Genomic DNA, 22,114 nt, shown 5'->3' with positions numbered 1-22,114 from the left:
TTTCAAACCTGCACTGCTATAATTATAAAAAACCACTCATTTTTCCCATCACCTACAGGCAGAAGCTGTAGGCTGCCATTTCTTTTCCTGTACAGCTGTCTGGTTCAGTAAATACATCTTCAGGGACTCATTTGCATTAGTTACCAAGAGATGATTTGCAGCAGTGAATGGTGGTTTGTGCTTTGTAATGGGCTTTCTCAGCCCTCACTTTCTAACATGATTATGAGCTCTTCTGCTGTTAAGGGAAGAGCACAGATCCAATGCTGTGCAGGAGACCTGAAGGTTAAGACTGAGTAGGCAGGAGGGGCATCATCTGGCATTCCCCATAGTACCTTGTAGCACACTGCTGCCAGACTTTCAGCCAAGGTCCAGCAAGGTTTCCATTTTTGAGGCCTGACAACTGTTTTTTTGCAGTTTCATTAGAGTTTTGTTTCATTCTTTAGGAGCTTAGGAGAGAGAGTAAAGTCAACCTTAGTAATATCTGTAGTCTTTAAAAAAGTAGAACAAGACAGCCAAAGGGGTCTGCATTTGGATTATTTCAAAGTGTTTAATGTGTGGATGTGTTATTTGAAAAACCACATCAACGAGAACCTGGCAGATGAGGCATTTTGGTTTTAGTGGAAAAAGAAAGAGGAGATGCTGAACCCTTCATTGGGCAGGAGAACTTTTTCCCTGAGTAAAATGTTCTGACAGACACCTGCAGGTGGGTAGAAGTGGGGAAGGGAGGGGACCCTTCTCAGCCAGTCTTAACTCTTGTCTCAAAATTAAAGAATTCAGAGGAACCTTTTGGAACACACTAGAAAATCTGGAGGGGACAGCCCCCACTGCTTTCAAAACCACACTGTGCTTGTTTCTTTAGATAAAGCTGCACAGTTGTGATTTCAGGTTTCTTGGGTTTTCAGCAATACACACTCAGGCACTTTATCCCGAAGTGTTTCTCCTGGCTGGGCTGCAGAAAAACCCATGATGGCAAGAATTAAGAGTAACAAGCTCATTATCTTCCAGTGGAGGCTCTGTTATTGGGCACTGTGAGTATTTCCGTGTTCACACAGAAACTGTTGTGCATTAACTGCTTTGCCTGTCGTGCACGGAGTTTCCAAGTGAAAAAAGGTATTTTTACCAAATAATGTATTATTCAGACTGATGTGCATATTATTGTGATGTAAGTTTTTCAGGGTTTCTTCTGGTGCAAATCAGATTGAGTCTGAACTAAGGTGTTTTGTCTTGCAAATTTTTAAATTAGTGGTAATAATATTAGAGTGATAAAATTTTATTATGTAGCCATGAATATAAATTATTTTTCTCACTGGATAACACGTTTGAGATATCTTCTGTTGTAATCTGGAGTGAGAAAAGAGAAGAAAAGGGGAAATATTCTGAATTGCAAATATCATTTAAAAATATGATTTGAAGTGGCCTTAATCATCACAGATACCTGTGTTCCACATTAAAGAACAGGTTTTAAAAAACATCTGCAGAATATGCACGATTTTTTTTTGTTCACCTTTCAGTGCTGTTCTCTCTAAAATTGTTCAAACCCATGTTGAAAACCAAAAGCCATTCAGTTCTTTGGGATCAGCTGCCTATAGATGTGTTAGCCCACCATTACAGCAGTCCTTCAGCTTTAGCAGGTAGATAAATAGATAATCTGTATCTGATAGATACAGATACTGTTCACTCTGTTCTTACCTCGTTACACACCTTTGTTTCATAGATAATGATTATATCCATCAAAACCCATTTTAATTAGCAGGTTCAGCCCTTTTATCCTTAACATTTCAACCTTCTTTTTTATTTCCTCAGACCATTTATCAGATCTATCTGCCAATAGTACTTCTTGCCTACAACAAATATTATTTTGAAGCCATACTCCAAACGTGAGAAGGACAATCCGTTTGCCCCCAGTCAGGACTGTTCAGTGGTCGATCAAAAATGAGGGTGGTGTAGTGAAATAATAGTATTGGGATAGATGATAGATGTCTCTAATTGGAGCCTGTGCTTTCAGGCTGGGTAGACACACCAAAGCCTAACTGGACATGAAAGCTGAATTCACATCTCACCCTTACAAATGAGCTCTCTCAGCTGGGCTTGGAGCATGTTGTTTAATCAGTGAGGAGCAGCCTCTGCTGAGATTCCTGCTGTTGTTCCTATTTGTCACTAAATGGAAGGCATCAGTCTCCCAGGCTCTCCCTTCAACCTTTGTATTAAATTTCTTGTAAATAAAACAAAAGCACTGATTAGTGATGTCTGACAGGGCTGCGGGTGCCTTTCTAGACCAGAGACCAAGTATAAAAATGAATCTTTGTAAAATCAAAAGCTTCCCTTTGTCTTGGAAGGTGAGGGGAGGATTATGGATAATGGAAGGTGGGAAAAGAAAATTGCCAGATCTGAAACATAATCTCATTGTCATTCCCTCCATCAAAAAATCGATTTTGGTTGCTCTCTTTTCCCGGCTGATTTGTCTTGGAAGAAGTTCATATTTTAGAGATAACAAATGTCCTTTTACCTTGTCAGGCAACTTGTAAAAATGTAATTTTGCTTCTTAAATTACTATACAATGCTGAGTGTTTAGCATCCTGCCTTTCCTCACTGTATGAGCTTGCAGACAGTTGGGTTTGTAGCCAAATATACATCCACAGTTCTACTTCCTTCCTTCATGCAACATCCAGCCCTGCATCTTCTCCCTCCCATGCATTTCTTTGGGTCCTTTGCCTCTCCTGCATCCATGTCCTTTTCTTCTCTGTTTAAAAACTCTTTGCTGTCTTTCCTGACATGCCTGGAAATGTGATGACTTCCTGATCATTTAAGCTAAAATGTGCATTTGGTTGCATAGGTACCTCCACATGCAAATAGATTAGTTCTGGTTTTAGACTGAGAAATACATAGATTTAACTTACAATAGAATCAGAGATACAGAATGAATGGGTTTGATGCTTTGCATTTGGGAATAACACAGCTGGGAATAGCATTCCTTCCTACTTGCCAGTACATAGAAAAGTGTGTTTGTTGATATTGATCAAATAAAATACATTTTATTGCACTATAGTTGCAGATGGAGAGACAGAGGGGAACCCTTGTAGCAGTGAGAACTGTATTTGGAAGAAAAATAGCTTTAGAACTGAAAACTAAACAATATTGCTTAGATAACATGATAATGTTCTCTGTAGAAAGCTCTGAACAGATCAGACTGGAACTTACTGAATGGCTCAGGAAGCTGATTATAGACAGCCCTTGGCTATTTGTCTGAAAGTACACCTTGAATTGTGCATGGATTTATTTGCTAATCATAGTAGTTCATGCAATTTACCTAATCCAGCACATCTACCTTCAGATATTATGTCTTGCTTGGATCTTTCTGCCTTATGTGACTTGAATAAAAATTTCCATAAAACCTCTGGATTTCTCTTCCAGAATGCCTGTTCACCTGTGGGCAGGTGCACAAGCAGGAGAGAAGAGTTCACTGAAGCAGCAGCAGCAGCAGCACAGAATTCTATGCAATCTGCTCTGAACAGAGGCTGTAGCAGACTCTGTTCCTCAGTTAAATCCAATTCAAAACTTCACCAGGTTCAAGTGGGAATTAACTTGACCATAAGTGTTGTTCTGGCCTTCTGCAAAGGTCTGAAATCCTGCCAGAGTTTATACCTGGAATGGATTTGTTATAATAATTTAAATTAGGACATGATAACATTTGTACTCGCAGGTGGCACAGAGGAACAAAAGGGGCTGATCTTGCAGCAAAGAAATAAAAATAAAAAGTCAGTTAAATTAGTTAACTGCATAGTCAGAGCCAATGTGAGATGCTTCAGTGCATCTTAAGACCTTGAGTTGGGAGGTAAAAGCAAACCCAGTGATCACAGCAGCTCTTCGCTCTCAGCAGCAGGTAGGATATGGCATCATTTGCAATTGATCTTCCTGTTTTCTGCTATGCATATTCCCTGGTATTTATAATAATTTTGATGAGGTCTACAACCAGAATGCTCATTACAATAGCAGGTAATTATATACATTTTCCTCTTTCCTCTTGCTCTGCTATCTGAGTTTAGCCATGACCCTGAATTTAGCTACAGTCCTGAGGGTGAACACATGTGGAATGTAGACTGGGTGCTAAACATGTCCACAAAATAACTTCTCTTCCTTCCTGGTGGCTGAAAGGCAAGAGGTTTGTTCAGGCTCAGAGAGCAACATGTCCCTCCAGGCCACTCAGCCCTCGGGTTTCAGCTCCCACTCGGAATTACAGGTAAAAATCCATGTTATCCACTTACTCTGGAAGCTTTCCTGTTTCTTTGAGCCATTGAAACCATGAAGTGAATGCATGTGTAAGCATCAAAATTAACATTCAAATAGGACATTTCCAGAGGTCCACAGCCCTTGTGGATGGCCAGCAACCATGCCAGTAGTTAACTGAGGTAACCTCTCTTGGAAGAGGATGTGTTGTTCTTCACATTAGAAATCAGGCAATAATAAATCCAGAGGTTCAATTCCTGCTTTACTCCCCTTTAGCACCAAACATTTCTCAATCTTTGGTTGTGTTTGCGAGCCTTCCTGTGTGATTCTGTATTATTTCTCACATAATTCTCAATGTGGAACCATTTGGGAGCTTTATCTTCTATGAAAATGGACCTTGCTGCCTTGAACACAAGCAAGCTAATTTTTTACCCCATTTTTAACCCCTTTGGAGTTCCCAGCTTGTAATGAATTGCAAATTCAAGTCAGTTTTGACTGAGGTGTACTCCAGCACCTGAGGCTTGTATGCTGCCTCAATGACAACAGTTTTACGTGTAACATTTATCTTTTCTTCAGTTTCTCTGAAGATCTGATCTCTGAAGAACTGATCTCTCATCAGTTCCTGGGGGAATTGGTTTTATCATGTTTCCAACCCTTCGCTTTCACACATCTAAAGCATCGTTTTTCTGTTCTGAAAACCCAGCATCTGGTTGTGCTCACACTGAGCAAAATGAAATAGTAGAGGCAAGGGCATCCCAATAAGAGCACTAAAGAAATCACAGTCGGTTGCCATTTCCAGGAACATGCAGCACTTCTGCAAGACAATACTATGATTACCTTGCACTTGGAAGGGCTGCAAACTCTTTCCACAACTTTCATGGGTGTTTGCCTCAGAACTGAATGACTCCAGTTTAATTTAAATGTAAATGAAAAGTACATAGTGTTTAAATGTTTAACAACCACACGGAGGATTTTGCACAGAGCAGAATTGTTCACCTCCTGTGTTCTGTTGTGGTTATTATTCATTCATTGCTGCATCTAAAATCTTTAATCAGATCCAGATGATATTCTCCCTCCCTCTCCTTTCCATGTAGATGGCCCTTAGGAAGACTTCCCCAGGACTGTGCCAGCTTGGCTTCTGCAAGATATTGCTGCTTTCCTAAATCCTGGCTGGAAAACAACTTTTATGATTGCAGAGCATAACTAATGCCTTCTAATACTTTCTTTGCAATGAGTAGCAAAATCCAGGCAGGAGTTAGTTCCTGCAGCAATTCCAGATCCTGGCAGACTCTCCTCAGGAGCTCCTGGCCTCTTTTCACTGCAGTAAACTGCATCTTTGAAAAGAAGGACAACAGGTAGTCCTTTTAACTTGAAGCTTCTAGAGGGTTTAGAGGGATTGTTCCACAGTCTCAGAGCTCAGAATAAGAAGTCTTGTCCATATCTTTAAAGCCTCTATTATGTTATACTTTGTACAGCCATTTATTCTTAGGAGCTCACTATTCTTGTAAAGTCTTTCTTACTGGTAATTTAGATATTATTCTGGACATTCCATTGGTGTCATTATGGATCTTGATCTACCTTATGTCTGTGCAGTCTCCAGGCTCTTCTTTTGTAATTAGAAAATGTTACTTTTTTTAACAAAATTGCAAAAATAGGATCAGATCAATCTTGTGTTACACAGACCTGTGGTAGAGTGATGCTCCTCTCCCTGCCCAGTCCCTGAGGACACCCAGGTGGGTCAGCAGGAACAGTACACCTGTTTAGAACTCCTCCAGCAGTGGCAGTTCTGATATGATTTTCCTTTTCATTAAACAGCTACAGTATTGTGATTGCAAAAAAAGGTCATCTTGGCTGTCAGAATTATTGCATATTCTAGTTACAGGTTCTTGCTACAGTCTATTTAATTCCTCTGCCAAAAAAAACTCTATTTGTTATCACCTCCAGCCTTTGCCAGTCCGGAGTTTTCCATATTTCTTATATGTATTCAAATTAATAAGTGTAGGATTTGCTTTAAATGCCATAACATTAAAAATAGATATATTGAACCTTGCTGAATTTCACATTATTTTTAATTCTCTGACTTGCACGGAGATCTCTGGCTTGGGAACCTGTGAACAGTATGGACAATTCATTCTTCACACTGTCCAAGAGCTACAGATTTAATCCTACACATGGCAAATTTGTCAAATTAACAGATTCTTCAGTTTTGTTCTGGCTGCTGCTGGTGGGAAGGAAATAGAGATGGAAAACACATCCATCTGACTAGGAGCTGGCTCCAACCTCCAAGATGTAGGTAGCAACCACAAAAGTAGGTGATGGTGACTGCTACAGGGAAAGCTGTAAATCAGGTTTTGTTGTACACGAGCTTCTTGGTGGGGCAGTGCACGAGCTCAGCAGCTCTGCTGCAAATGCAAAATGAACCCAATGTACAAAATTAATGCAATGCACTGAATACCCACAGCTGTATATACACATCTGTTCTGCCCAATTCATGCAAAGAGCAACTGAGCTCATATTAACAGGGTATATATATAACAGGGTATAGCTGACACTTTCACTCCAAATATTGGGCTGAACACAGAATACAATAAACCCTAGTGCACTCTGTGACAGCAGGAGTTCCCCAAGCAAGTGTACCCTCATACACCACATTATAGCAAAAGTAATTATTGAATTTACTCTGCAGAGCAACTGTGATAAATAATTTTAGTCCTTTAGTTACTTGCTTTAAAGAAGCCACATAAATAATTACTGATTTACTGACAGCAATTTAGTTGTTCTAACAACCCAAGATTAATAACACCCTCTTGGGGTTGTTTTCTGGAATAATAGCTTAGATGCCATTTCTAAACATTATATATCTTTATCTTGGACTCTGATAACTGCCAGCCCATCCTGATCCAGGGAGCTATGAACATGCAGCTAAAATGGAGATTTCTTTTACCTCAGTAAATCTCTTCCCTTTAGTGCCTGTTTTTGCAATAGTCAGGATTCTAGTGAGGCAATCTTAATTTATTAGTTTAATCTGGGAAATTAGTTGCTGTAGGGTTTGGTTATACAGATCAATGGACAATAAAAAACATTTTGACTTGAGTGAGATTTCTTTTCCTTTTGCAAGGATGCGAAGAGAATACTGAAAACATTTTGACTATTATTGTTTTAGAGACTGAAATTCAAATACAAGGTCATTCAAAAGAAATATTGCACTGAAATCTCTGATAAAGGGAAGTTTGCTGCTACTCAGCTGTAGCTGCCTGCAACTGCATAGAGATACAACACATTAAAAGTTTAAACAAGTAACAACTCTTATGTTAGAGCATCCCCTCCAAATATTATCATAAATTGTGTTTCAAAGAAAAAAAAAAAGAAACATTTTTCAAGGCTTCGAGCTGATTTAGGAATTTAAATTTCATCATCAGGGACATGGGGCCAAAACCACATAACTGTATCTTCAAAAGAATTTTCTGAAAGTAATTGGACTATAGTTGCTCTTTGAACGTTTTGCTAGGTCTCCATTTGCATCTGAGGAGTTAAGGATGTTTTAATGGCTGTGCCTGTGTGATTTAGACTTTAAGAACTGCTCAGTGCCTTTTACTACTCGGGCTTCCAGCTGCCCAGTCACTTATGAAAGCAGGATTTAGCTGTTCAAATCCTTTAGACCTTGTGGTGCTTAGTGCAATGGCACAAAAAAAATTGAACCTGGGTGCTTAAAGATACAGCTTAAGTGCTCAGCAGCACATTCTAAAATGCCTACATAGGCTAGGCTTGAATTCAGTTTAAGACAAAATCACATAAGTGCCCATGGTGTTTATTGAATAGGGTGCAATTAGGGTATAAAAAAATGATCAAACACCTTTTATGTTTGTGCTTTTATTCTAAAGGGTTTTGTAGAATTTAGAGGGCTTTTTTAGCTTTAGGTTCCACCTCAGTATATTTGAGTGTAACATAGTCTTTAATTCTTTTCCCCCTTTTGTTTAGTATAGAGATGAAAAGCAGGGACCTGTTGAATGAGTTGAAGAATCTCCACTACTACTCTGACACTGGACTGCTGTGTAACTTGTGTGTTTTGGTTGCTTTACATTAAGGTATTTTCCCTGAAACATAATTTTCTTCATGATGAAACGCAGTATGAGGAGGAGGTTGCACTTCAGAGTAACCTGGCAACAAAACATTGGTTTTTTCACCTCAGGTCTTCTGCTAATGTCCCTAATGCATTCATTAGAGAGACAATGGATCAGTGTGGCACAGAACCAGAACAATATTCACACCAGGAGATGTGAAAACACAATATTGAGACAGAGAACGGAATTCTTTTTGTGCACGGAATAGAAATAACCTGAAGATACATTATCTGGGTTTGATTTCCCCAAGTATTTTCCCCCCTCTTCTTACATTTCCTTTCAGAAATTGCATTTCTGTAGACAGACCAGGCTGCCCTACTGGGTTGTGGGGGTTAAGATTGTTTTTTTTGGTTGTTGATCTTCCTAAGGCTGATTTCTTTGAAAAAGTCACAAATGTCCAAGTCCTTCTGTTGGCATCCTGACATTTGACAGCAGGACTGGTCTGGATTTTCAGTTTGTAGCTCGTTTGAAGATAAAAAAAGTCTGATATTTGAGCCCAAACAGCTCAGATTTTCGAATCTACAAGTTTAAAGGCACATATTGATACACATCTGTGTGCATACAGAGATCTCTAAAGAGTAGCAGACTTGCTTCTGACTTACAATTTGACTTATAGCTGGGAGACAGGAGTTCAGTTGAAATAGACAACTAAGGTTATATTAACTCAATAAAAAATGTAAGTTCTAACTCAAAAAATCCAGCATCTTTCAACAGAAGTCAAGTGATTTTCTCATTTTTCTGGACAACTTCTCTCAAGAGTTCATTACTCTTCCTCGATTAAATCTTTTCTAATGATTTCTGCCTGAATGAGAAGCAGAGAAATGGTAGTCACAAATCAGTCCTTAGACAGATTCTGACAGCAATGTGTATAACTCATTTATGTTCAGCTGGATATGTCTTTGATTCTTCTTCTAAGGGAAAGGGTTCCAACAGCAACAAATATCCTAAGGGTGTAAATTCTAAGAAGGGAAACTTCTATCGTGTTAGAACTGGCAGTAATTAGAAAATTGGAAAAAAATGTTGCAAGTTTATCAGGAATAAATGTCATAGTAAAAAAAGGGAAGCAATGTAATAATGCTAAACATTTAAGTTATTACAGTCCATTTATCTCGTAGAATTTATTTAGCTGGAGGAGAACAAAAGGCAACTTTTGCCTCTTTGTTGTATTTTTATAATTGCAGTGTATAAACAGTTTGGTCTGTGACTTGGCCCACTTGGAAATGAGTGACAGGCACCTTCTGGCTTGAGTAGAGTGACTTAGGAAGATTATCCTAGTCCAGACCAAGCGCTACAGAAGCTTTTTGATGCAATCAAAGCTTCCAGTGAAAGTTACAGGCAAATTTTCAGTTTATCCAAAGGACACTATCACATTCCAGCCTCAAGCAGGGTGCTCATGCCTGTACCTAACCTTGCCCTTTGCCTGGCTTTGCAGGCACACGTGTTACCAGACAGGGGGGTGAGAATCTCATTGCAGTGGGAACAGAATATTTCTTCTTCTGGAATGGACAGATCTTCGTTTTGTGGTGTGTTGGCATCTTAACTTTATTTAGATTGAAGCAAAAATTAGAACACAGAGGTGGCTGTTACTCCAGCTGGGATGGTGGAGTTGAGTGGTATCTTTTCAGCATCATGGTACTCAAAGGATGCTCTTTTTGCTGGGAGGGAGAGAAGGGCTCAGCCTCCTCAGCTCCCTGAGCAAACCTGTGCTTACAGAAAATTAAACATGTACTAGGTGCACACCAGCACCTTCCCTCAGTTTGGCCTTCCAGACAGAAGGGAGAGAAAAATATTCCTTTCCCCCTCAGCCACCTTTCATTTGTTGTTTTTCCCTTTTATCTACTTTTCCTCATAAGGCTGATTGTAAATGTCGCCTTTTCTGACAGAGAACTGGGCTGCTCTGAGCAAGATAACAAACATGTGCTCTTTCTCCCACTTTCCTTATATAAAATAACATTTCTTATTCTATTTGCTTTGCTGCCAGCTCTTATCTGTAATTTGGATCATAAACCAGGACTGTCTTTTTCCAGGAACACTGAATAATATAATGACTAGCAAACTGTGAGGATATTTTTCTTTATTAGTTTTTTTTTCCTGTTGTTCTGAATTTATTGATGTTTCAAAATAGATTTGGTAACTATTCATACCCTATAGAAAAAGCAGAAACAAGAGCCTTTTATCCTCTTCATTTCTGGATGCTATGTCATCTTGTTTTCCAGTGTTGTCTTTCCCTTCTTTATTGAAAATTAGAGATGGATTTTTTTCAGTGATGTTGATGTGAGTCAAGGTCTGATTCAAAACTTACTGATGTTAGCACCAAAAATTTTGGTCATCTTCCACTGGTGCTGAGTACAACTGGGAATGTTACTGTATGGTGAGGGAATCAGGTCCTTGGGAAGCATTCCTGGCTTAGGCCCTGCTTAAGAACAACTTCCAAAAGAAGATGCTCAAATGTTCCTTCCAGACTGATATTAGCAGTTCTGAAAGGGACCACACAGAGAGCTGGCTCTGTGCAACAGGTGCCAAGGAAAAGGGTGATTAATAAAAATAGGTTATAGAGCCACCTCCAGAAACTACTCTTACTACTCATGGTGCCAGCACAAGGACCAGCAAGTAAAGTCAGGGAGAGATGCAGCACAAAAGAAAGGTTTTACTGCACATTGTTCACCAAGTTTATGTACTGCCTTTTCACATCCATCCTACTGACCAGCCAGGGGACCAGCTATTACTCTGTTTATGCAACCTTGTTTCCTGCTGGCCCCTAAACACTGCTGTCATCAAGAGTATTATTTGTATATATAATAACAACAGTGAATAGCAAATAAGCACAGTAAATACTGCACAAGAAACTGCTCAAGAGAATACTTTTCACAGATTAGGGCACAGTTTACTGTTCTGTCACTAAATCTCCTGATATGACTTCAACTGCTAAAGAGAAGTGAATGAATTTTTGACTGAGGTGTGTTGGGGTTTGCATTTGTCATCCAGTAGATCCATCAAGGCCTTCCTGTCATGCTTATTATTGTGGTGCTTGCCTCCTAGAACAGTGAAACTTAATTCCTTATTGACTGAGGCCTAAGGAGGACTAACAGGAGACCAGGGAAGTCAGGATCTCTGGTATCAGCTGCAGGCAATGAGTCCAACCAGTGGTAGGAGGTACTGGCCTGGGGCAAGTTGCTGATTAAAAGCTGCTTTTCTGAGAGAGCCCTGACATAACCCTCAGTAAGGGCCTCTTTATTTCTCTTGAATGCCAATGGAATTATTAACAAGAAAATCAATTTTAATGCTGCTTCTAGTTTGGGTTTCCATGGAGACTGCTGACCTACTGTTGGAACAAGGCAAGCTTGGGGGGCAACACCTGTCTGGGCATAGGCTGTGACTTGGATGAAAATGCAGCAAATTACAGCTGTGCGTATCCGAGGCAGGGTTTATCCAGATGTGGTGAATCTCAGGGTCAATGGTTTTCTTCTTCAGAGAAATCCTTTTTCCCTGCACCCTTGCAGGCTATGAGATAGCAGAGAAATTAAGCTGGAGATCAGTGACAAGAAACGTTCAAGCAGATCCTGCCTCGAGTCAAGGGCGTAAAACAGGGCCTGGGCAAAGCCACATTCCCACAGTACACTGCTGGGTTTTGAGTGGCAAAGGGTGAAATAACCTTCATTATGGGAATCTACTCATTGCCTGCTGCCGATTCACCCTTTGCATGGTGCTGTGATAGCACAGAACTGAGCCCAGTGACTGTGCTCCTGCCTGAGCAGGGCTTCAGAAACTTGTGGGGCAAACAATAATTTTTACACTATTGCTTAGAGAAGCAGCTCTAGTAAATTCAAACCAGCTACTTCTATGTTCGTGCCCTTGATCTGTCTGTGTGGGGAAAACACTTCCCACAGAAACTGGTGTCTTCAGAGCCCCAACGTCCCTCACCTGCCAAGTTCCAACTATAAAAGTAAATCAGGCAGCGAGAGGTGGTGCTCGGCAGCAGCTGCCCGTCCAAACACCACACCAGCCCAGAAGGAAGCAGGAGGCCCAGAACACGAGCCAAAAAAGCAGAGGGGAGGTGAGGACCCGAATCAGAGCCCTCAGCAGGGCTGCAGTTGGGTTTTAGCTGCCTCAGAGTCAGCCAGAGACGGGTCCTCAGGTGGCACCAGCTCCTTAACTTAATTGGTGCCAATTCACAGCACTTTAGGAGCTCCTTCACAGAGCGTCTGGGCTCATGGAGAGGATGTTTTCAGAAAGCTCTTGGCCAGAGATGGATTTCTGTAAGTGAGTGTTTACAAATAAACCACTTACCACCTGGGCTCTACAGATAGCCACAGATTTCTGTTTATCACAGAACCTCATCCTCCCCAGCCAGGCAGAGCAACGCCAGGTGCCCATGTTAGAGGGAAAATGGAAAATGTAGGCAGTGCAGAAAGGGACATTTACAGTATCTGATGAAAGTGCTGGCAAGACCAAGGCTGAAGAGTTAAATGAGCTAAAGAGGTATTTATGGGAAGGGAAGTAAGCAGCTTGAAAGAATGAAGAAGGAAACAAGAGCTGTGAACTTATTTGATTACCACAAACAGAGACCAGCTGCCTCGCACATCCCAGACAAATACAGTTTGACTTGCAATTAATTTCATTCTATAAAACCCACCATCTGTAGGGAAGAAAAAACAGAAGGTAAAAGTAACATAACATCTTCCCTATGCCAGTCCCAAAAATTAATACTGAAAAAGCAGCAGTACCTGTAGACCACACAGGAGGAAATTGCCTGTATTTTGGGACATCTGCTCTAGTTTCACTTGAATAGATAATCCCAGATAAGTAAAACAGAAGAGATTGGGGAATGACTACACAAGTGACAAAACATTGTTCTTAAAGGCTTGTGGGAGGCACCTAGTGGTAGTGATGCACTTTAAGAAGAATGTTAATTGCCAGATAAACAAGATAACTGGAATTCGTGGGTTTTAAATGTGTTTATTTTTAAGTGTCATGAACTAAAAGTACTATTCAAACTGAAAATGCAAAAAGTATTAAAAAATGGTTTGCAACTAAGAGTCAGATTATAACTTTAGGTTTCAAATTGCTAAAAGAAGAGATGCTATCCATGTATGCAGTTAAAACAAGGGGCCATCCCTGGTGCTCTGCAGAGAAAAACAGTTACAGAGCTGGCATAGTCCTGGTGCTTGTGTCTGATTCAGTCAGAAGCAGAGACATACTGGTTTTACAGATGATGTGTTGTGAGGTCCTGGTTTTACAGATGATATGTTGTTATGCTTTAGTATCACTGTTATCATGTATGAGAATTTTATTGTTCTCTGGCAGGAATATCTTGAAGGAGTGTGAGGGATTTTGGCCATGACAGTAAGTGATCAATTCTACTGTGGTTTTTGGGGAATTTCTTGTTTAGCAGAAAAGTAAATATTGCTCCTCTTGGCACTCCCCATCACCCCTGTCCCTCCCAGGCAGGTATCTCTGTTCCTCTGAAAATGGGAGTTATTGTGCACTCTGACCCATCAGCAGATCCTGTGTGTGCTGTCCTTTTTGCACAGATGTTTCTTGACTGAAATCAGATATTTTTGGCCAGGATCCTGCTGTGCTGGCAGCTGGAGGGAGTTTGAAGATGTGTGCATGCAGTGTGTACACCACTTTCATAGACAAAGTGGGTTGCTGCCTGTGACTCTTGGCTCGAGCAAATAAGGCTGCAGCCTGTCTTTGGACTGCTCATTTTGCATGGCAGTTTCTGGAGCTGATTTCTGTTTGTTTATTTGTTTGTTTTGTTGGTTTTGGGGTTTTTTTTTCTCGTTTTGGGGAGGTTTTCCCCCTTAAATTGCATTTATAAGTTCTTATTTTCTCATTGGGAAAGTGCAGTGTTTCACAAATTGTAGTGCACAGAAAGAAAGTAGAGCTTAGCTGTTTTGAGCTTCCTGATGTGCCTTTCTCTTAGTGCCATTACTGAGGCTGTTATCTGAAAAAAAAATAGCTCTATTAAATGAAAAGCTTTGATATGGAGGAAGAAGATTATCTGATATTTCTTTTCTTGTTAAATTATTGTACTGATGCACAGCCAGAAGGGACTGCATTTTTCTCTCACAAAGAACAGTTAGATGTTCATAGGACCAAACATTTCCTTAATGGGAAGATATTATTAAAAGTTGCTCTACAAAATGTTTGTCATTATGAGTTGTGGCGAATGTAAGAGTTACAGGGCTGGTATTTCAGGGAGGTTGCAGGCAGACACGAGCTCTGCAGGAGGATTTAGGTGGTTGAAGGAAGAGAACAGCAGAGTGGGATGTGGGAGAGGGAGGAATGATACCAGGGCTGGGGAACATTGCTTCAGCCTGAATGCAAAGCTGCTGTGTCTGCAGGAAACAGGACTGGAGGGCTTTTCCTTGCCTCAGGCTTTCTCACAGTTGCCTTTGGTGATCCCTCTTGGTGTGCCAGCATGTGTGGGGACTTCTGTGAGACCTCTAAGTGCTGCTGTCATCCAAGCCCCAGAGCAGAGGTGGGATTGCACAAGGCAGCAAGTGCTGGGCTTCAGACTCCTCAGTGTGGGTTTGTGGTGCCTCCTCCTTTCATGGGTCTATTCTGTTGATAGACTGGAAAATAAGTTTGATTTCAGAAGTTTGATTTCGATGGCCGCGGAATTAAAGAGGAATTATTCACAGAAGTGACTGTTTTGAAGTCCTAGCACAGCTATTACCCTTCCCTGTCCACTGAAATCCTCCTAAACAGCTCCTCTGATCCAAATAATCTCTGCTCTTAAGATGGCAGAGCACAGCATGAGTTATTTTATTTTGTGTCCTGTGTTGGGTGTCTGAGGCAAGTATAAAATAATAACTGATTTTGACAGAAATGCCTTACACACTGGAGGATCTTCAGGCAACCAGAATGTGGCTTTCACACATTTTTTTCCAACTACACTGTAGAACAGAATGTGAAAATCCAGATTTCTGACATTCTGGGTGATTCCTGCTCCCCTGCTGAACAAAAAGGAAAAGCCCACACTGCTGCACTGGGGTGGTTTTTGTCTGTGACAAATGCACTGACATGACTTTTTCTGTGATTATTCTTTTTCCTTAATGGGTTTGAGGGGAGAGGAAGTTCCTTGGCAGTATTATGGAGAGAAGCAGCAGCTACACTGTGTAGAGAGGAGACATAAGTCATGTAATACATCTGCAGCCGAGCTGTAGAACAAAATGCTGTGCTCTCTCTCTCCCCTGCAAGGTGTAAGTGATGCAAATTCCACCTCCCAGGAGGCTGTCTCTGGTTTTAGCTGGGAGAAGGGCACTCCTGAAGGCAATATGAGCTGTGAAAGAAAAAAAGGGCAATAAAGGAAACATAATTTGTGCCATAAGCGAATAAAAGTGAATAAAAACGTAAATGAATAAAAACACAGTCGTGGATGAGGAGTGCAAGTGCAGTAAAGAAATGGTGAAGCATTTACTGCAGACTTTGCTGCAAAGACCCACTGAGGCTGCTGAGTGTATCTGTTCAAACTTGTATTCTGTTCAGTAGAGGTTTGTGTGTGTTTGTAGCACCACCATATTCAAGAGATAAATATTCCAAGGTCTGGCTGTCAGTATTTCCAGGGCACAGATCAACTCCCTCGGGATGTGAGATCTTCTCACACCAGCAGGGTTCAGTCAATTATTAGCTGCTGGTGTTATCAACATTTTACTCGAACTGTTTTCTCCTCCACACGGTGTGCGTGGGCTGCATGGTGATGCTCTCTGTGTGCCATTTGTCCTACACAGAAGTTTTGACATCTTTTAATTAAGTTTTCTTTCTCAGGCTCTGATTGAACGCTGTTCCTAACACCTGATGAGCAGTAAAGGCTCCAGCAGGCTGCTTAGAGAGTTCCCAACATTGAACTAATTTCTTTTGGTAGGTGATAATCAGCCCCTTGTTTTGATATCCCCTTAGTTTGAAAGTCTGATAAATTATTTATAACCTCACTAACTAATGGAAAGTCTGGTTTTAGGAACTAATTCTGGGATACCTTTTACATGCTATGTGTTGGTTTGCTGCTATTAGCAGGCAATATTTAGCAGCCTTTCAGGGATATGAAAGCATAGGACTGAAAAATATCCTTCCATCACAGGGTTGATATGTAAACTTGCACTATTGATTACACATCAAAGATTTTAATGCATAAAATACAATTTAAATGCCCAATATTCAGCTTACCACTTGTAAAACACAGGACACAGGTACTTTTTTTTATAATTATGCTCTTTGCTGCTACTGCAGAAAGCCATCCATGCAAATATTCACAGTTGCTAAGCTTCAGAACCTGAAGCCTCCCACATAGTCATCAGCAGAGAGCAGGAAAGGCCACAGGTCAGTAAGAGGACTGAGCTTTGCCCTTTTTCCTCTATGAACACATGCCCACATATTCCTCCCTCTTTTTTTTTTTTTTTTTTTTTATTTTGGAGATGGAAAATTACGACAAATTAGTGATACACGACTGGCTAAATGAGAAGGTGCCACATCAAAAAAGGGTCACATTTAGTTGACCTGTGCAGAATCTGAAACAAAAATGCCAGGAGAAAACATTCTACAAGCAACATAATTTTAGGTTGTCCAAATCCTACTGTGTAAGACACAGGTTTTCCAAGAAGCATTTGATCTTTGCCTGACTTGAGACGCTTTTGGAAGGTAAAAACTTGGTTTTGTTTTATTGTGCATTTTCTTTCAGAATATTATGGGCATGAACTAAAACTTTAGGCTTTTGCAGCGGCAGAGCTGCTAATTCAGATGCAATTTTTTTTTCTTGAACTTTTTAATGCTTTATTCTCTGTTTCTAAGCAGATGTAAGCAAACGCTTAGCACCAAGAATGCTTAAAGGAACACGTGCAATGCCCAATCAAGCCTGCTTTTGGACAAGAACCACAGAAAATAACAGAGGGAGAGAAAATTCCAGTTGCCTTTGGTGTAGGTAAATTGGACAGCCTAAAACTGCTCTGCTGGGAACTACTTTGAGCAAATCAGCCATTGATCAAGGAAGGTGTTTGGTAAAGATGCACTGAACAGTGCTTAGAAGTCCCTTATGACTCCATCTTTCTGTCGTGTGTCAGCACCTGGTGAAGATGCTGATGTCAGTGGGACTGTAATCATCCTTGACAAGATGAAATATGGCCTCCAAATTCCAAGAACATATGGGATTATTGAGAAGGAAAATTGTGTGAACAAGGGCAATTATAGCAATAACTATCCGTGACATATTACATGGAGCCATCCAAGCATAACATAGATATAATGAAAGTATTTTTAAAGGCAAACATGATGTAAACCAGTGCCAAAATTATCTAATTTATTATTCTGTCATGGATGATAAATGTTAATAACCTCTGTGTTTCACAGCATAGCAAGAAAGCTTTCTTTTATGCATGCCTTGCTATATGATTTGAAGGCATACAAAGGGAAAAAGGTTTATTTGGATAGGTATGGAAAGAGGATGAAAAACCTTCCTCATCCAAATTCCAATCTTTAATTTTTCAGGATATAATTGCTCTGGTTATTTTTCATCACACACCCCACCACATCTACACACCTATGCAACCCAGAGGAGGCAGCTGGCAGCCTATTAATCATCACAGAACCAGCTTTAACCTTGAAAACCTGAGCTGCAGGATTGCATCCCTCTGATGGAGCTGCTTGTTCATTGAGATGTAACATCTCTGGATTTACACTGTCCTTTTCAGGTAAAAGTGTAGAGCAGTAAAGTTTTAATACAAGATGCATCAGTTAAAGAAATCCCCACTTTTATAATTCATTTCATTGTGACCCTTTGCTCTGCTACAGAGTGAAACCAGTCCTAGAGCCAAAGGTTCAGAATAATCTTAACAAATACAAAGCTCTTTTAGGAAATTAAGATTTCTTATTTATTTGAGGGGAAAAAAACAACAAAACTAAATTATTTTACTGCTTACTGGCAAAGTCAGTCTTGCTACATTACCTGTTTTTAAAACTCACATCTCATTCAATTAAGCTTTGATACTGTTGACAAAATGATGCTGTCCTGAAAAAAAAAATATTGCAATAGCTGCTATATACAAGCCCATAAATAAAACTGCAAGATTTTCAAGCTTCAAAAGATTGAGGACAGGAAGAGACTGTTTAGAGATTCATTTGAACACTTCTTATTCAGTACATTTGCTGCATTCAGTACCAACAAAAACACATTGAATCAAACAAGAAGAGTGGACTTAGATGGCAATGTGAGTTTTTTTACTGGTTTATCAAAAACAGAGGAAACCCCATCCCCAGTGCAGTATTATAAATACAGTGCTCCTGCTCCTGGGGCACAAGCAACAAGATAAACTCTTGTTCAACAGTTCAACAGTTAAATCAGGGATGCAGGTTATCCCCAGTGGATCTCAGGAGATACAGGATAACAAATGCTCCCTCAACACACAATACATCTATGTCACATTCAAATGGATAAAGCCAAATACATTTCTATGCTCATCTTATTTTTGGAGAACAATTTTAAAATAGGGCAATACCTGGGTGGAAAACTGGTTCAGCCCTTTATGCCACTGTCATTTTGTCCTGTCATTGGTATATCATGGGCTTGTTCAAATGGACCTTGGGCAGTGACAGAGGTGACCAATAAACATCAGCACAGGAGGGAATGCAGGCAATGAAAATACTCTTAAATGGGAATACTCTTAAAATTAAGATTTTTTTTTTTTTTAAATCTTTTATATGTTGTCTGGTTCACTCACGGAACTGTTTGTGCTATGATACAATGATCAGAAGAGAAATGATCAAGGAAGGTTTCAATCTATATCTCCGGTCACAGTGTAAAGAAATCAAAAACAAACCAAAAAATCAGACCCACAGTAAAAAAGCTCGTGTGCTCCAGTATAAAAACTATGCTTAAATATGTTGTCTGCACACAACACAAACTCTGAACTCTGTTGTCACAGTACTGTTCTGTTACAATCTCCTCCATACATTCCAAGGGCTCCGTCCACTGTGTCTTTTGGGGCAAAAAAAAATATTTTCAGGCCACAAAAAGCCCATATATTTGCACAGCAATGCAGAAAAGGCAGGAAAAAGCCATACACAAAAGCCAACATAAAGACACAGCCATTTACATATTTAGCTTTTACTGACCCTCCATTTGGAGTTAGTTCTCAACAATTGGAGTTATTTAGCACTAGGAAACACGAGATTAAAGCCTATATATTTCATGCATGTATATGTGTGATATGCACTATGCCACATTCTGCTCTGTTCCAGCTGCAGAAATCCAGCATAGATCTGGTGCAAATAAGATAATTTCTTTAGAATGTTTTAATTTGTAGTCCCAAACTAACTTGGGTGGGGTCTGGAGTTTCAGTTTGGGGACCACACCAAAAATTCTTGGCCAGGAAGGGGAAAGGGGAGAAAAGGTTGGTCCAAACTAAAAGAGATCATTTTTCTTAGTGTAGGAAGGAAACATGAACAAAATTTAATTTGGGATCAAACAGAAATGAAATGCATTAAGTTTTTCTAAACTTTCAATTCCATGTCTTTTGGATTAAACACTTCACTACATTCAGTCCCATCTGATGGATGTTTCCTGTTCCCTAAAGATCAATTTAATTTTATTTTATTTTTGATAAATTTACTATCCAGCAGAAAATTTCCACTCTGCACATTAGGATGTAAATACCTGTTCTCTTGGAAATCAATAACAGATATCTGGCTGGATTCACTGGGACCAGAAACGGTCTGAGCTGCTGAAGATACAAACAATTAAGGTAAAAAAAAAACAATCATTAAAACCTCTTAGCAAAATGTAAGGCTGAAGATTTGCATATTTTCTGCTTGTTGTAGTACTTTGATAGCTCAGTGTATTAGGAAAGCTAATTACCTTGGTGATTCCTACAAACCAGATACCCAGTCTATTACGGGGAGAGCAAACAGGGAAGAGCTGGGGATAAGGAGACAAGGGGAGGGGATCTCATCTTTGGAAATTGTTCTGGAGACCCTGGCTGCTAAGTCCTAGAGCAAGGCACATAGTCAGGGACTCTGACCAGCCCCAGGACTTAAACTCTGCTCTCCTCCAGCTGGGAAGGTGCGTGGTTGGCACAGCGAGGTCGAACTCTCTTGTGCTCCAAACACCACTCTGAGAACCTACAAAACACTGCTCTAAACAAACAGTAGAGTGTATTTTTTCTCCTTAGAGGTGCTTCACAGCAGTACTAAAACAGCAGCTATTAAGTGCTGAGCAGAGTTTAAAACCACAGAAGAGACTGCAGAGACTTATTTAAAAGCTGTCTGTAGGTAACAATACATAGACTTATTTGTAGGCTGGCTGTCTTCACAGTGTATCATTGTGTTTCATCTTCGTGGTAGGAATTCAGTGTCTTGAAAGGACCAGTAAAAGCAGAAAGATAAGTCACAGTGCCAGGTTTTGATTTCTAAAAGCTGCAGAGAGTTTAAGAAATGCACTTGATGGACAGCTGTTGATTGCATCCCAAGGCTCCAGGCAAAGCAGTGGAATAATTTGTATTGAGACACGTCAGCAGACACAAATCAGCAATACAGAGGCTCTAGGCTGCTAGAGGACAACCTTAGCCATTTCTGCCTCTGATAGAAAAGGTGTCAACAGGAAGATCTAAAATACTAATGGACCACATACAGGAGATTTACATGTTACGTGTGCTCTTTATGTGCATACAGCTAATATGTGTGTATTAGCTCTGCTAATCCATGCCCACACTGGGAGTGGAGTAGCTGGAACCTGCTTCTCCCTCAAGTCCTGGCTTCCCTGTAGCATTTAAATTAATCACCAGACTATTTTGAATAAACTTCACTTCAATAACCGGATTCTATAAGGTAATAAATGTAAACAGAGAGAGCCCAGCGAGCCCGGAATAGCCCCATTACAACGCCCCAGTGGGAAGCATTTCATTTCAGGGCATAAAAATCCATCTTTCCAGAGGTACGTTGCCTTTCCTCAGTCCTGGGAGCTGGAATGATTCAGAGAGCAATAAGCCCTTTTTTGCATACCTAGTGTTTTCATCATTGCTGACAAAACCATCCAGTGTATATTTGTGCTGGTTATTTTTGCAGGTATTGCTCAGAGCCAAGTGGTAGAATGTGCTACAGTTCTGAAGGCAAGCAGATGAGGGCTATTTACTCGACAAAACAACATGGCAATTCCCAATTTATTAGGCAGTGATTATAAAAAAAAAAGCAGTTTTCTACTGTTACAAACAGTGAGAAAAAGCTGGTGGACACGGTGTCAGGGGTCCTGAATGTATGGCTTGATTTTCTCCGAGGAGCTGCTGTCACTGTCACACTGCTGATAAATCAACGCGGTTGGCTGAGTTGGTGCTTTTATCCCAGGTGTTCAGCTTGGTGGGGGTTGTGCCTGGCCTGTTCCCAGTCATCTGGAAAACAAAATAGTACAGAAAATAGATTTATTTATTTCTCCAGACCACTCTTGCCCGGATGAAATAACAGCTTTGAAAGCATCTCTTTGCATTACAGTGTTGTCACAGGGGCTTGGGAGCATATGCCATAAAGGATTTTTAAGCAGTTATTGCCAGGATCTAAGGTGATTGGCAACGATAACTTAATAATATCTATCACTTCAGGTGTCTGGCTCTTCATAAAAACAAATGTCTTTTGCCTCTAGGCAATTTAAGGAAAAGGATAAAAGCATATTTGCCTGTTGCCTTAAGAGTTCATCCCTCAGGTTTAAATGTAAGGATGCCCTATCAAAAAGCCATCATCATCATCATCAGAGCAATACACTGCTGGAATGCAAAAGTCCATTACAATTG

General features: G+C 40.3%; 1 protein-coding gene and 1 long non-coding RNA gene across 4 annotated transcripts in view; one reads left to right on the top strand and one right to left on the bottom strand.

Annotated features, from left to right (window-relative positions):
* LOC135424216 (uncharacterized) overlaps positions 1 to 22,114 on the top strand; it is a 138,159-nt gene that overhangs the window by 56,009 nt on the left and 60,036 nt on the right. The gene's annotated exons all lie outside the window — the stretch shown is intronic.
* The window catches only part of ADGRD1 (adhesion G protein-coupled receptor D1), a 137,949-nt gene continuing 134,022 nt past the window's right edge, over positions 18,188 to 22,114 (bottom strand). For both annotated transcript variants that reach the window (XM_064675229.1, XM_064675228.1), the window contains one exon: positions 18,188 to 21,718. In XM_064675229.1, the coding sequence (XP_064531299.1) occupies positions 21,623 to 21,718 (96 nt within the window). In that variant the 3' untranslated portion in view covers positions 18,188 to 21,622. The remainder of the gene's footprint in view (positions 21,719 to 22,114) is intronic.

The sequence above is a fragment of the Pseudopipra pipra genome, chromosome 18, assembly GCF_036250125.1.
Source record: "Pseudopipra pipra isolate bDixPip1 chromosome 18, bDixPip1.hap1, whole genome shotgun sequence".
Taxonomy (NCBI): Eukaryota; Metazoa; Chordata; class Aves; order Passeriformes; family Pipridae; genus Pseudopipra; species Pseudopipra pipra.
This window is presented reverse-complemented; position numbering and strand designations above follow the sequence as displayed.